Source organism: Euleptes europaea, chromosome 2, assembly GCF_029931775.1.
Source record: "Euleptes europaea isolate rEulEur1 chromosome 2, rEulEur1.hap1, whole genome shotgun sequence".
NCBI classification, from domain to species: Eukaryota; Metazoa; Chordata; class Lepidosauria; order Squamata; family Sphaerodactylidae; genus Euleptes; species Euleptes europaea.
In genome coordinates this window covers 27,902,325-27,915,580 of record NC_079313.1, presented here as the reverse complement: position 1 = coordinate 27,915,580, position 13,256 = coordinate 27,902,325, and the positions used below count along the sequence as shown (strand labels likewise).

The 13,256-nt window shown below is 46.3% G+C and overlaps 1 protein-coding gene across 1 annotated transcript in view; it reads right to left on the bottom strand.

The window, feature by feature from the left end:
• Positions 1–10,077, bottom strand: part of C2H1orf21 (chromosome 2 C1orf21 homolog) — a 109,655-nt gene extending 99,578 nt beyond the window's left edge. The window contains exon 1 of the mRNA XM_056844308.1: positions 9,867–10,077. Coding sequence (XP_056700286.1) covers positions 9,867–9,960 — 94 coding nt within the window. The 5' untranslated portion in view covers positions 9,961–10,077. The remainder of the gene's footprint in view (positions 1–9,866) is intronic.
• Between the last annotated feature and the right edge of the window lie 3,179 nt (positions 10,078–13,256).

Here is a 13,256-nt window from a genome sequence, read left to right as displayed (position 1 = left end):
GGACAGTCGACAATACCCCTATAAATTCTTACTCCAACTGGACAAAGAGAATACGTTGCTGGCTAGCTGCCACAAAGGTATTGTTAAATAAAAATGGATTCAATAATTTGTAGTGGAAAGTGTCGTCTAGTCGACCCCACAGGATTTTCAAGGCAAGAGATGAACAAAGGTGGTTTGCCATTGTCTGCCTCTGCACAGCAACCCAGAACTTCCTTGGTGGTCACCCATCCAATTACTAACCAGGGCCGATCCTGCTTAGCTGCTGAGATCTAACGGCATCAGACTAGCCTGGGCCATCCAGGTCAGATCATTAATAAATTCAATAATTCAATAATTAGGCTGTTACTTTTTAATCAAATCAGCCAATTCAAAAAGCATGCTAAACAACCTACTTTATATATCCTTTTTCGACAGCAAAAATATGACGTTACCATTTCTGGAGGAACCAATAAGAAGACTGTGATTATATAATATTATGGAATGTCTGAGTACCATATATACCCGTGTATAAGCCGACCCGCGTATAAGCCGAGGTGCCTAATTTCTCCCCAAAAATGGGGAAAAATTAGGCACCCGTGTATAAGCCGAGGGTTGGCTTATAACCCCCCCCCCCCCGCAGGCTTACCTTCTGGGCTCCTGGCGGCTGGAAGCGGCGGATCCGGCGGGGGCAGCCTTCCTGCAGCTGCAGGAGGCCCCCCCAGGCCGCTCCTGGCGGTGGCGGCGCAACCTCCCTGCGGCCACAGGGGGCCTCTGGAGGCCGCTCCCGGCCAGGAAAAGGTGGTGGCGGCAAGTTCCCTCCTCCCTCCTCACTCTACCGTATTGACCCGCGTATAAGCCTAGTTCGGCTTTTTCAGCCCTTTTTTTGGGCTGAAAAACTCGGCTTATACGCTAGTATATACGGTAAATTCAAATTGTTTCAGAAATAATGCTGAGCTGTTACTCAACTAAATAGCAGCATCACCACATGTAGGTCTCAACCCCAGCAAGGTGATTAACTGGTTTCTTGGATAAATGTGGCTTCTGGTGGGATTCAGATTACTTCAAGAGACACACTCTGCTTTACACACATATTCAAAAATGTCTGAGGTTATTAAGCATGCCCCTAGACAGATGAAAGTCTTAGGATTTGTGGATTCAAGAAAAGGGAAGTTAAACTTGAGAAACCTGCACTTCTTAATTAGCAATGAAAATGGAAGTTTAATCATATTTGCATTTCTACGCAACAAAACATTTCCCCTATTAAGAAATTTTGCAGCATAAATTTTATTTTTGGTATGTCTCCACAGTCTTATTTTAGAACTCTATGTTGACAGGTTTGAATATGTTTCAGATATTCTTGATAAAGCCAACAGATAACAATAAATTCCTCCAGCTGAGAATTATTTATCACACATTTTCCCACACTGAAACAAAAATTCCTATTCATTTTGCCATCCAAATACTGAGAGTTTTGTTCTGCGTCTCAAAGGGGAAATAAAAAAATCTTTCTGTAAGTGCATTTGTTCCAAAGCCTCTAGAAGAACAGCGATCCATTTTAAAATATTTGAACCAGTTTTTTGAATTTCTGACAGCTGACACTAAATCAACCTGATCTGATCCAATATCTATACATGCAGTAATGCAATCTAGTTCAATTAACAAACCAATTGTACACACATTTAACAATTTGTTCCTAGTTTATGGGCAGGGAAAAATCAACAGTGACATTTATATGTTGCGAAGTACTGATGCCTGAGAAGGGAAAAGGAATCCAATTTGCTGTCTATCAGATACCTTGTTCAATGCACATCAAATGTACCAACAGAGACACAGGTAACTACAATCTTCAATTATTCATTATCTCTATCAGAAGTAACAATTGCACCTTCATTTCACTACCTTTTTCCCATAGACGGCAAAAGGAAAAGAGGGAGAACAACAATAGTCCTCTCAGATTCACAAATTGCCAACAAACTCAACACTGGTCTGGGGGGAAAATGTTCTGCAAACTGGGAGCCAAGCATCCTCCTACCTCCTTCGCTAGTCAAGTTCTCATATTTTATGTGATTCAATGAAAACTGCACTTAATGCAAAACTACAGCTCCCTTACAAGACTTGAAACCACGATTTGGTGTGGATTTCCAAACCGCGATTAGGAAGGAAGCTGGTTAGTGCCCACCGTGGCTTGTGGTGTTACATACATCATTTAGAACCTGGGGTGGAAAGGAAGAATCACTGGGGAGGGATGGAGAACACATTCCGGAGCATGGGATGTGATTTGCATGCAATAGTTTGGAGAATGCTTGATTCCACCCAAGTTTTGTGTACTCAAATCTATTATCAACCTCAAGAACCTCAAGCGTTTCACCTTTCATTGCAAACAAAGCACATTTCTAGCCCCTGATGACAGGCAGAGACAAGCAATCATAGTTTTCCAGTTAGTGCTGGGGGGATATATTCCCAAATGGAGATTTCCCCCCTCTAATTTTCTATCCCAGTAAACTTTGGTGCATTTTTAAAATCTGTTTTGAATACAATAACATCAAACTCAGTTAAGCCTGCAACACATCCAATATCCTAAACTTCAGACCAAGGGCTTCTCGATCACTCCCCTGAAAAAAACCTTGTAACCCTCCTCCCTTGTTTTTATACTGAACATTCCAGCCAGCATCTCAGTACAAGGCCTGAATATCCAAAAATAACCACCATTTGGACTAAAAGTTTTAGCACAAGTACTAGCCACATCATTGATTCTTGTGGATTTTTAGTCCCCCCCCACACACACACACTTTGTTTGTGGCTTTTGTGTTGTAAGTGAGCCCATCTCTCCACAGACTACCACATTTGCACACCCTCAAAAGACCCTCTTATGTAGATAAAGTAATTCAGCCTTGATATGAAGCTAGGAGGCCCGATCTAGCAAAAAAGTCTTCTGAAAGTAGAACATGGGAGAAGCTCACCTGCTGGAATGCTCCAAAGGGCACGCTGATTAAAGGCCTTTTGTCCTCAGCCTCCAGAATTTCCCTCACACCGAAGACTGATTGACTCAAGATTGCTGGTTAATAACCTATAGATCTCCCTTCTTCATCCATCCGATTTGATCCCAATCCTAGGGAACTATCATTATACTGCCACTCAGCATTTGTTAGGACAGCCAGAGCCTCTCCACAGTCCTGGTGACTTGATCACCGCATCTAGAACTTTCTTCCCACATCTTAGTACTCTGATCTAGATGTAATCACACTCCTAATCCCTACGTCATCCACCCCGAAGCCCTTAAAAGCAGCATCTCAAGCCCTTCCAACTCTGTAGTCGGTTCTGCTTCCTGGGCCTTCTTCTACTGAAACCACTGGATTCCTGTCTCCTCCCAACTCTGCAGCTGATTTTGTACCAGCGCCTACTTCCCCAACCTCGCAGCTGGCTTGCTTCCCAGACCATTGCCCTTTTGCTGAATCACTAAATCCTTCACCTTGGATCCCCAGCTTCTTAGGTGGTTTCAGTTTGGATTTTTCCCTTGTCCCAGACCAGCTTCCAATTTTTTTCTGTCCTGGACCACAGACCCACAGACTCTTCAGGACAAGGCAATGTATGTTTTTCTCTTCATCTTTCATTTCCCCTTAGATTCCCCATTCACCACAATCAGGCAACAACCAAGGGTTGCACTGCTAGGAGTGTGTTAGTGTTACTGCAACGCTGTTTCATGTTTTTGCTTTCTCTGGACCCTCATCACTCTAGCATTGTATCTTGCTTTGGCAAATAAAGATTATTTCTTTTTGAGATTTTTTCTCTCTCTCTCTGTCTTATTTTTCTTTGCTAAGTGGAGAGCCATGCTGAATTGGGACCAGGGTATACACCAAACCTCTCATCCCCAAAACAGCTGCCTCGGTGACAATGTTTGACCCTACATGTAAAAAGGATGCTTCACATGTTACAGGCCCAACATGTGTATCGATCTGGGTAGCGGCTGACAAACCTGAAAGTAATGATACTGAAAAGCAATAGTCTCATATTTGGTTTGCTTAGACATACCCACCTATCTGCCTCAAGTTTATCTCTACTATGTTTTGAAGCTTCTCTATCATTTTAAGCATGGTGAATTTAAAAGCAATCAATACACCCTGAAGGGGAACAAGGAGGCTACCTTAAAAAGTTTACTGCCCAGGTATCATTAACTATCAAGAAATTTAAGTCCTTTGGCCTTGATCCAGCTGCAACCAGCAGCGACTAACACCCATTGAGAGCAAAGGGCCTTAAATCAGTCACAACTAACTATACCGATTGGTTTCAAAGTCATGACCAATTTCACCTGCAGCAGGGACTGTATTTCTAGAATACAGATGTGACTCTTTTTTTTAACTGAACCAGGAATACGAGAAATATAACCAACTTCAATACAAGAACAGCAGTTTCCTTTTCATAAGTATTCGTAATACTGCTTAGGCATGATATATATTAACTAACTGATGAATAATGTTTTTTATTCTTCTTAGCAGGAGGGCTTATTATGGGCTAGAAAAGCATGAAAACATACTGCGAAAACATACTGTGCCTGAAACACAATTATTCAGAATAGCTATGTGCCGGTGCACACAGAACAGCTGGCCTTTAAAAAAAATCATTCTCCATGGCAACTATCTCCACATGGCAAGCCCAGCACTTTTACAACATCCTCCCCTTCTCTCATTTACAGATTTCTTTTTCACTTGCAGCTATAATCACACCTGCAGAGGATTGGGAGGGATTCCCTGTGGCTTGCCTTATCATCACACCCCTGGGTCCAAGGCTTCCAAGGTTTTTAGATCTTGGATCCATCTTTAATATGGGTCTCATGTCAACTTTTTACTATTTTATGCCCCCCCGCAAAAAAGCAATGATGGTAGCCCCATAAATTCAATCCACCTTAGGTTGCAGGGCAATCCAATTGCTCACCATCTGATAATCAAAAATCCAATGGATACTGTTTCACGTGTATGGGCTCTTATATTCCTAAACAGCAGATGTTTCAAAAACAGGGGAGTTTGTGGGGAGTTTGTTTCTTTGAGAAGAGTTTTCAAGGCAAGAGATGAAGAGAGGTGGTTTGCCATTGCCTGCTTCTGTGTAGCAACACTGGACTTGCTTTATGGTCTCCCATCCAAGAGCTGACCCTGCCTAGCTTCCAAGATATGACAAAATTAGGCTAGCCTGGGCCATCCAATGCTTTACTGCCACTAACGCTTACAGATACACTTCCTAGCCATCGAAGCCAGTAAAAACGGAGCCTTGGCTTACCTGTGAGGGCACCTTCTTCTCTGAGGGAAGAGGACAGCTTATCAGCGGGTTTTGTCCTTCCTATGCTCAGGGAGAGGCAGGATTTACAAACTTTCACTTTCACTTCCTGCCCCTGTGCTAGGACCACCCTCTTACTTCCAGTTCGAGGACTTCCAAAGCAGGATTAAGACAGGAAGAGAACACATGTAAAAAACTTAACCAACTAGGAACAGGATAAACTTTGATAACAATCAACTGTTAGGTACGAACACAAGGAACGATTGAATGGGAACAAGGGTAAGCTCTTCATACTCTTGCAAGTAAGAGAGAACTTCCGTGTAGTTGCTAGTTGTAGTTGTTGTGGCTCTTCACCCTGGGCGGGCAAGATGTCCTCTTCCCTCAGAGAAGAAGGAGCCCTCACAGGTAAGACAAGGCTCCGTTCTCTCTCTGAGGCTCAGAGGACATCTTATCAGCGGGATCTTCAAAAGCTGGGAGACATCTGGGTGGGATTGTCTGTTGCTACATGTTAAAGAACTCTTCTCCCGAAAGCCGCATCCGATGAAGAGTAGGTGTTGATCCTGTAATGCCTCACAAAGGTGGAGAGACTAGACCATGTTGTTGCCTTGCATATTTCCTCCACCGAGGCCTGTCTGTCGAAAGCCGCCAAGGTAGCCACGCTACGAGACTGAATGTGCGGTGATCCCCATTGGACTTGGAATGTTGGTAGCAAAGTTGTATACACTGTCAAACACATTTGCTGATGGCTGCGTTGGACATCTTATGTCCCTTGTTGGGAGAAGAAACGGAGATGAAGAGGGACTCTGACTGACGAAAAGGTTTTGTCCGATTTAGATAGATGCGAAGTGCTCTTTTCAAATCTAATGTATGCCAGTTCTTCTCCCTCGGATGTGATGGGTGAGGGCACAAGGTTGGTAGATGCAATTCTTGCTGGCTATGAAATTTTGAGTTGACCTTTGGCACAAAAGTCGGGTCAGGACACAGTACCACCTTTTCTGAGTGAAAAATGCAGAGGCTCTCCCTGGAAAAGAGGGCCCCTAGTTTCGACACCCTTCTTGAGGAGGTTACTGCGGTCAAGAAGAGAACCTTCATATGCAGGAAAGAAAGGGAAACCTCTCTCAATGGCTCGAATGGTGTCCTAGTTAGTGCATCTAGGACGACATGTAAGCGCCACATAGGAAATCTGTGGACCGAAGGTGGACACAAGGTGGACACTCCTTTTAGGAAGGTGGTTATGCGTGGATGCCTGGTGGTTGGATGTTTATCTAACTGGGGAATTACTGTGGCAATGGTGGCCACTTGTCGACGCAGAGTGGATGACTTTAATTTCTGTGTCAGGCTGTCTTAAAGAAATCTTAGATTTGCTGTCGAAATTGTAAGAGTCCAGGTGCTTTCTGTTGCACCACCAAGTGAACGCTTTCCAAGTATAGTTGTAAATGCGTCTTGTAGAACCTTCCCTTGCTTCCAACATGGTGGATACCACTTCCAAAGAGTATCCCAGTCCTAACAGCCGCTGCCTTTCAAGTTCCAGGCGGTCAGTCTTAGCCATGAAGTAGTTTGTCCGGTTTCTGAGACATGGGAGAGACAACGTAACCATCTGGGGGGAGATTGTGGAATTCAATTTTGTAGGCTTCGCGGATCAGTTGTTGTACCCAGGCATCGGGGTTTGAAGTGTCCCAAACCTCGGCAAAGAACTGTCGTCTCCCCACCACTGGCCTGGGTTGGGAGTCATTGCTTGTTCTGCTTTTTGCCAAATCTGCCAGGCTTGACGGCTCCCTGGTTCTGGAACTGTGAGCCCTTGCCAAACCTGAGCCCTCTTCTGAAGGACCCCCATCCAGAGTTCCAGCTGTTCCTTCTGCCCTCTGGTCTGGGGCATGCCAAGGAGTGGGATGTCCTGAAGGGGCGAGAGGAAGAAGAGAAGGAGGCTTTACCTTACCTCTTGATGTATTTTGGGAGTGCTTTCGTCTTATCCTTGGTTTCGAACAATATGTTGTCTAACTTGAGGCCAAATAATTTTCCCGTCGAAGGGGTAACCCAGGAGGGGGGACTTGGATCCATAGTCAGCTGACCACGCTCTGATCCAGAGGGCTCTTCTGGCGGCTGTTGAGGCTGCTATTGACCTGGCCGCAAACGACATGGAGTCTAGCGTAGCATCCGCCATAAAGTTGATGGCTTTAAGTAGTCTACTGAGGCCACCTATAACTCTTTTGTTTTCCTGTGGAAGCAAGTCAATTATTTTTCTTGTCCACATAATACTTGCCCTTGCGAATAGGGAAGCCGTGGCAGAGGCTTGGATGGATAGGGCGGAGGCCTTGTGTGCTCTTTTATTGGCGTAATCTGCCCTTCTATCAAGGGGATCCTTGATGTTGCCCGCTCCATCCTCAGAAATCAACCCAGGTGATTGTAGGGCTGTCACAGGAGCCTCTACTAGGGGAACCTGAAGTAAAGTCATGGCCCGAGGTTCCAGGGTGTACAACTTTATGATTGAAGCAGGGGTCTGCTTATTTGACGTGGGTTTCTCCCATTCCACCCTGAGTAAGTCCTCAAAGTACTCTGGGAAGGGCACGGAGCGTGATTGTTTCTTTAATCTAGTAAAAAACTCCTTAGTGCCCCTGAATTTGGTTTTGCTTTTAATGGCTTCTGGTCTTCTTCATGAAGATCTAGGGCAGCCATGACTTTACTCAAAATGGACTGGTAGTCCTCCCCAGAGAATAAATGGGATTGGTGGTCTTGGCCCTGGTCCCCTACCTCCTCTTCGTCCCCAGTGGAGAACTCCCCCTCCTCTCTCTCATCATCATCAGAAGAGAGGTCTGCCTGGTCTGTTCTGGCAACATTGGGTGGGGGAGCTTTCTTCGCTGCCTTAGTCAGCCTGGCATGGACGAGGCCACTGCAGGATGTTTGGGCTATGGGTTCTGATCGTGTTGACTCCTGGGAGGGTGAAGACACTCTTGAACTCAGGGGGCCCCTATAAGGTGGTTCACCGAAGCAGGCAAATTCCTCCCCGAGTACTCTCCGCATCAGAGTAATCATGCTCTGCTCGCCTGTTCCCCCCACCACCGTTAAAAGGGAACGGGGAGCTTGTACTTTACCACCTCCATCGCCCGTAGCACAGTCTCCGTTGGAGCAGGCATTACAGGCATCATTCTCCGCTTCACCCTTGTTACCCTCATGTTCTGAACAGGGAGCTGTGGCGGCCGCTTTTCCAGAGCGCAGTTTTTTCACGCCATTTCCCCCGTCCTCTGTGGTTTGCTTTCGCTTTTAGATGGCTGCCTTGGCGGCAGAGCTTTCGCACGGCTTCGCCTTGCTGCTGCTCTTTCCAGCCGCGCCTTGTTGCCGGCGTGAGGAAAGGAGCCCTGTGACCTGCTCCTCGTCGCCAGATAGAATCTCTTCCCTGGACTGTTCGTTCGAAGCTGCCATTTTCTCAGCGAGTGAGGGGCGGGGGGGATGAGAGGGAAGACGAACGGAGGAGACAGGACAAGGGGAACGAGGAGGGTAAAATGAAGATGGTTAGGTATTGAAGACAGAACAGACTGGATAGAGAAAAAACTGGGGCAAAGAATGAGTTTAGAGAAAGAAGACAGAGGATTACCTCAGGAGCTCGCTCTGAAGCTGCTTCTCCCTCTGAGGCAGGTGAAGAACTGGAAGTAAGAGGGCGGTCCTAGCACAGGGGCAGGAAGTGAAAGTGAAAGTTTGTAAATCCTGCCTCTCCCTGAGCATAGGAAGGACAAAACCCGCTGATAAGATGTCCTCTGAGCCTCAGAGAGAGAACACATCTTCAACAAATTCTAGAAAAGTCAACTGATCAGCAGAGCATGTTAGCAAGTAATGGGAGTTATAAACTTTTGGTTTTATATGCTGGTTTAAAAGTTACTGTTCCTGAACTTTCATACAGATGGGCCAAACTATATTCAGCAGCTTGCTAAATAGCTTCATTGCAACTGACTCTTGTCTGCTGAGTTTCACATTTTTTATTTTAACTTTTTGTTGCTGGTTTCACACTGTTTTTAGTATTGGTCACTTCTGATTTTTATATGCTTTGGTAAAGCCACCTTGAATGTCCTATTTTGGAAGGAAGGTGGAACAGAAACCTTTTGAATCCAAGACAAAAATAAGTATACAAACAAGTACTATTCTTCACTTGATCGGCTAAAACATCATTTCTGCTATTATTCCTCTAAAACAAACTTGTTCAGCTATTCTGAAGTTATGCCACAAAGGTGCGAACACAAACATTTATGTGGAAGCAGGCTAGAATAGATGGCTAGAGAAAGATGAAGGCTGACACACAAGCAACTCCACAGTTTTCCACTTTTCTTCATTTTAAAGTTACATGAGAAAAAGCTCAAATGAGGTACTGCAAATTCTCTGAGACAGAGCAAATTCACTGAGACAGAGGAAAACAAATCATTTCAGTATTGAGGAGACTGCCTAAAGTTTCTCAATGCAGTTGCCAGCCCTGTTCATCATATGAACAAATCCCTGCATCAAGACTGGATGGTTTTCCTCTATGTAGTCTGCACAGAAATAACCATAACAGGTTAAAGTAGGGAAAATAAGTGGACAACAAAGCAGAGAACTGCAGCAGAATTGTCAAGAAACAAACAAGAAATGATGATACTCACCACCAAATACATCGCCGTTCTGGTAGTTTTTCCCCTTCTGAGCTTCCTCTTCATTTTGAACAGCAGAAACATGCTTGGCTGATGCACAGCCCATAGCTTCATTTGGTTAACTCCAGCTTGACTGAGCCGCAAACCATTTCTACAGATGTGCACGCATGGTTTCCTTTAGAAATGATCCACCTTCTGGCTTTGTAGTCAAGCCTCTTTATTTTACCTGTTGATGGAAGAAACAAGGCAAAAAATTCAGCATGTGTAAGTGCTAAATTGCCATCACCCTATGCCTCTCCATGGAAGAATATTTGGAAGAAAGGAAGTCAAGAACCATCTCACATACATTACAAAACAATGTATTTCATCCATTCCAAAAAGCTGCACATAAGAAACCAATGACATTGGCAGTTCCTCTTACTTTTTATCATCCATAAATTTACAAGTTATTTGGGGGGGGATTATTTTACTTTGGCCAGTAAGCTTTCCTTTCTTCAGATTCTGAAGGGAAAAAATCAATGAAGTGTCACTACATGCAAAAAATGAAAGCAGATTTAATTCAACCTTTATGACTTCCACACATGTTCCCACGGGCTGCAGTCCCAACTTCAGGCAATAAATCTAACGAATCACATAAGCTAGGCTATTTTCAGACAGCACAATTTTGTGCATCTCCTACAATACATATAGCTCTTTAGGGACCAGTTTTGGTCCTACAAAAGCAACTGCTACTAGCTAATTACAGGCTAAGCCCCTGGGCAGTCATACTACATTATTACACAGAGTAACCTCCCAGAAGACAATCTGTAGCCACAACAAAGCATTTATAGGGATTGAACAGGAGGGGTTGGATGGAAATACATAAACAACAACAAAAGTGTGACGCCTTGGTGAACCCACACCATGGGTTCAACTTGACCTAAGAAGCTTTGGGCTAAGCCACCCATGTGAGAGGTCTGCTACCAGCCAGACACCAGCATTTTACACCTGGCACCACAGGGCAAAATCAAGAATGATCTATGCAGCCCAACACTGCCAACTGGGCTGCAATCTCCATTAAAGCTTCAGGCATCACCTGACTGGCCCTTAGCACATAATGCCCAAAGCCAATCAGGACACCTCAAGCTCTTTAAAGCCCTGGCTCACAGACTGCCTGCCTCTTCAGTCTGGTCAATGTAGCTAGAACGAGCTTAATCTGCCTGTCCACACTCTACTACATAGTGCCTCTCTGGATACTGGACATTGTCTGCTTGAGACATCACCTCTTTCCTCCAATGCTCAGATTCTTCTCTGACTCCTTGGAAAACCAGACTGCTGCCTGTCAACCTGACCTTCCCCTCTGGCCTCTTTGCTCCCTTGTTCTGGGCCCTGGTATACTGACAAGTAGGTACATGAAGATCTCCACAAAGTACAGAGGCCTCCTGAATGAGAGAAGGTCATATTTCTTCTTGAGGGTATGGCGAGGGGGAGAGAGAGAGAGAGAGAGAGAGAGATTCAAGACACACTTAAACAGACCTAAGTGGATCTGCATAAAGATGCTTTATTAAAATTACTCATAGGTTAGTTCTCAGACCACTGTTCAGCAGACAGCATTTTAAAAATGACTGCTGAAATTATTTGGTTTACCGTATATACTCGCGTATAAGCCGAGTTTTTCAGCCCAAAAAAAGGGCTGAAAAAGCCGGCCTCGGCTTATACGTGGGTCAATACGGTAGGGGAGGGGAGGGGGAAGGGGGGAGGGGGGAACTTACCACCGCCGCCGCCATTTTCTGGCCGGGAGCGGCCTTCAGAGGCCCCCTGCGGCTGCAGGGAGCCAGCCCAGCCGCCCCCACCGCCTTCTCCCGGCCGGGAGCGGCCTTTAGAGGCCCCCTGCGGCCGCAGGCAGGCTGCCCAGCCGCCCCCGCCGCCTTCTCCCGGCCGGGAGCGACCTTCAGAGGCCCCCTGCGGCTGCAGGGAGCCCGCCCAGCCGCCCCCGCCGCCATTTTCTGGCCGGGAGTGGCCTTCAGAGGCCCCCTGCGGCTGCAGGGAGCCCGCCCAGCCGCCCCCGCCGCCTTTTCCCGGCCGGGAGCGGCCTTTAGAGGCCCCCTGCGGCTGCAGGGAGCCCGCCCAGCCGCCCCCGCCGCCTTTTCCCGGCCGGGAGCGGCCTTTAGAGGCCCCCTGCGGCTGCAGGGAGCCCGCCCAGCCGCCCCCGCCGCCATTTTCCGGCCGGGAGCGGCCTTCAGAGGCCCCCTGCGGCCGGGCCGCCGGGCCCGCGCCACTTCTCGCCACCAGGAGCAGCCTGGGGGGGCCTCCTGCAGCTGCAGGAAGGCCGCCCCCGCCAGATCCGCTGCTTCCCGCCGCCAGGAGCCCGCCGCCAGGTAAGCCTGCGGGGGGGGGGGGAGGGGTTATAAGCCAACCCTCGGCTTATACGCGGGTGCCTAATTTTTCCCCATTTTTGGGGAGAAATTAGGCACCTCGGCTTATACGCGGGTCGGCTTATACACGGGTATATACGGTATCTGCAGTCTACAGGACATTGGACATGGCATCTGTTAACCTAACCAAATGCAGAATGTGAAGATAACACACTTTGACAAACAAGATTATATGGCATTACCTGCTAATATAAGTTGACTTTTCAGTTTTAATTACAGCTATGGTTGTAAGCTGGGCCGGGGGGGGGGGGATGGCGGGCCTGCTTTGCTCACTGTCTGATCCACCAGTGAGTCCAGCTACATAATAGATGTTATGGTTTACAAGTGCCTTGAGTGCTGCACAATAAAGCAACCTACTCATTAAGTCATGTCAGTCATCCCAAGAAAAAAGATTGAACAACCTACTGCAAGATGCTTTAGTTGCAATTATTGCATGCTTTCACTCTTAAAAACTCTCAACATATAAAGAGCATTCAAATCTGGTATACTAGATGCAAGAAACATTTTCTGGATATACAGGCTGAACATTAATAACTCATGCCCCCATGTAGCAACCTTGAGCTTCCTTGGTGGTCTCTCATCCAACTACTAACCAGGGCCAGCCCTGCTTAACTTCTAAGAGCTGACAAGAGAGCTAGCCTGGTCCATCTAGGTCAGCGCAGCAGAAGTGGTATCTGCCTTCTACTTCGATCCCCCAGAAAAAGGGCATACCAGCAAGGAATTTAAAGTACCTTCGACCTCGGTCACAGAACACATACAAATTGAATAAACCATCTGGCTGCGCTGTGGGTGTTTTAATAGGGAGGTCAATTGATATTTCTGTTAGTTATTTTGCTGCAGCCCTTTTTGTTTTTAATTTGTCGTATGAGTGAAACTCAATGGAGATCTCCAACTTCAGTGCTACGGTGGGAAAATTAAAGGAAATTAAAAGACATTCTTCACTAACTTTACACTCCCTGGATTCTCATTAGAACATAGTGTTCTTTAA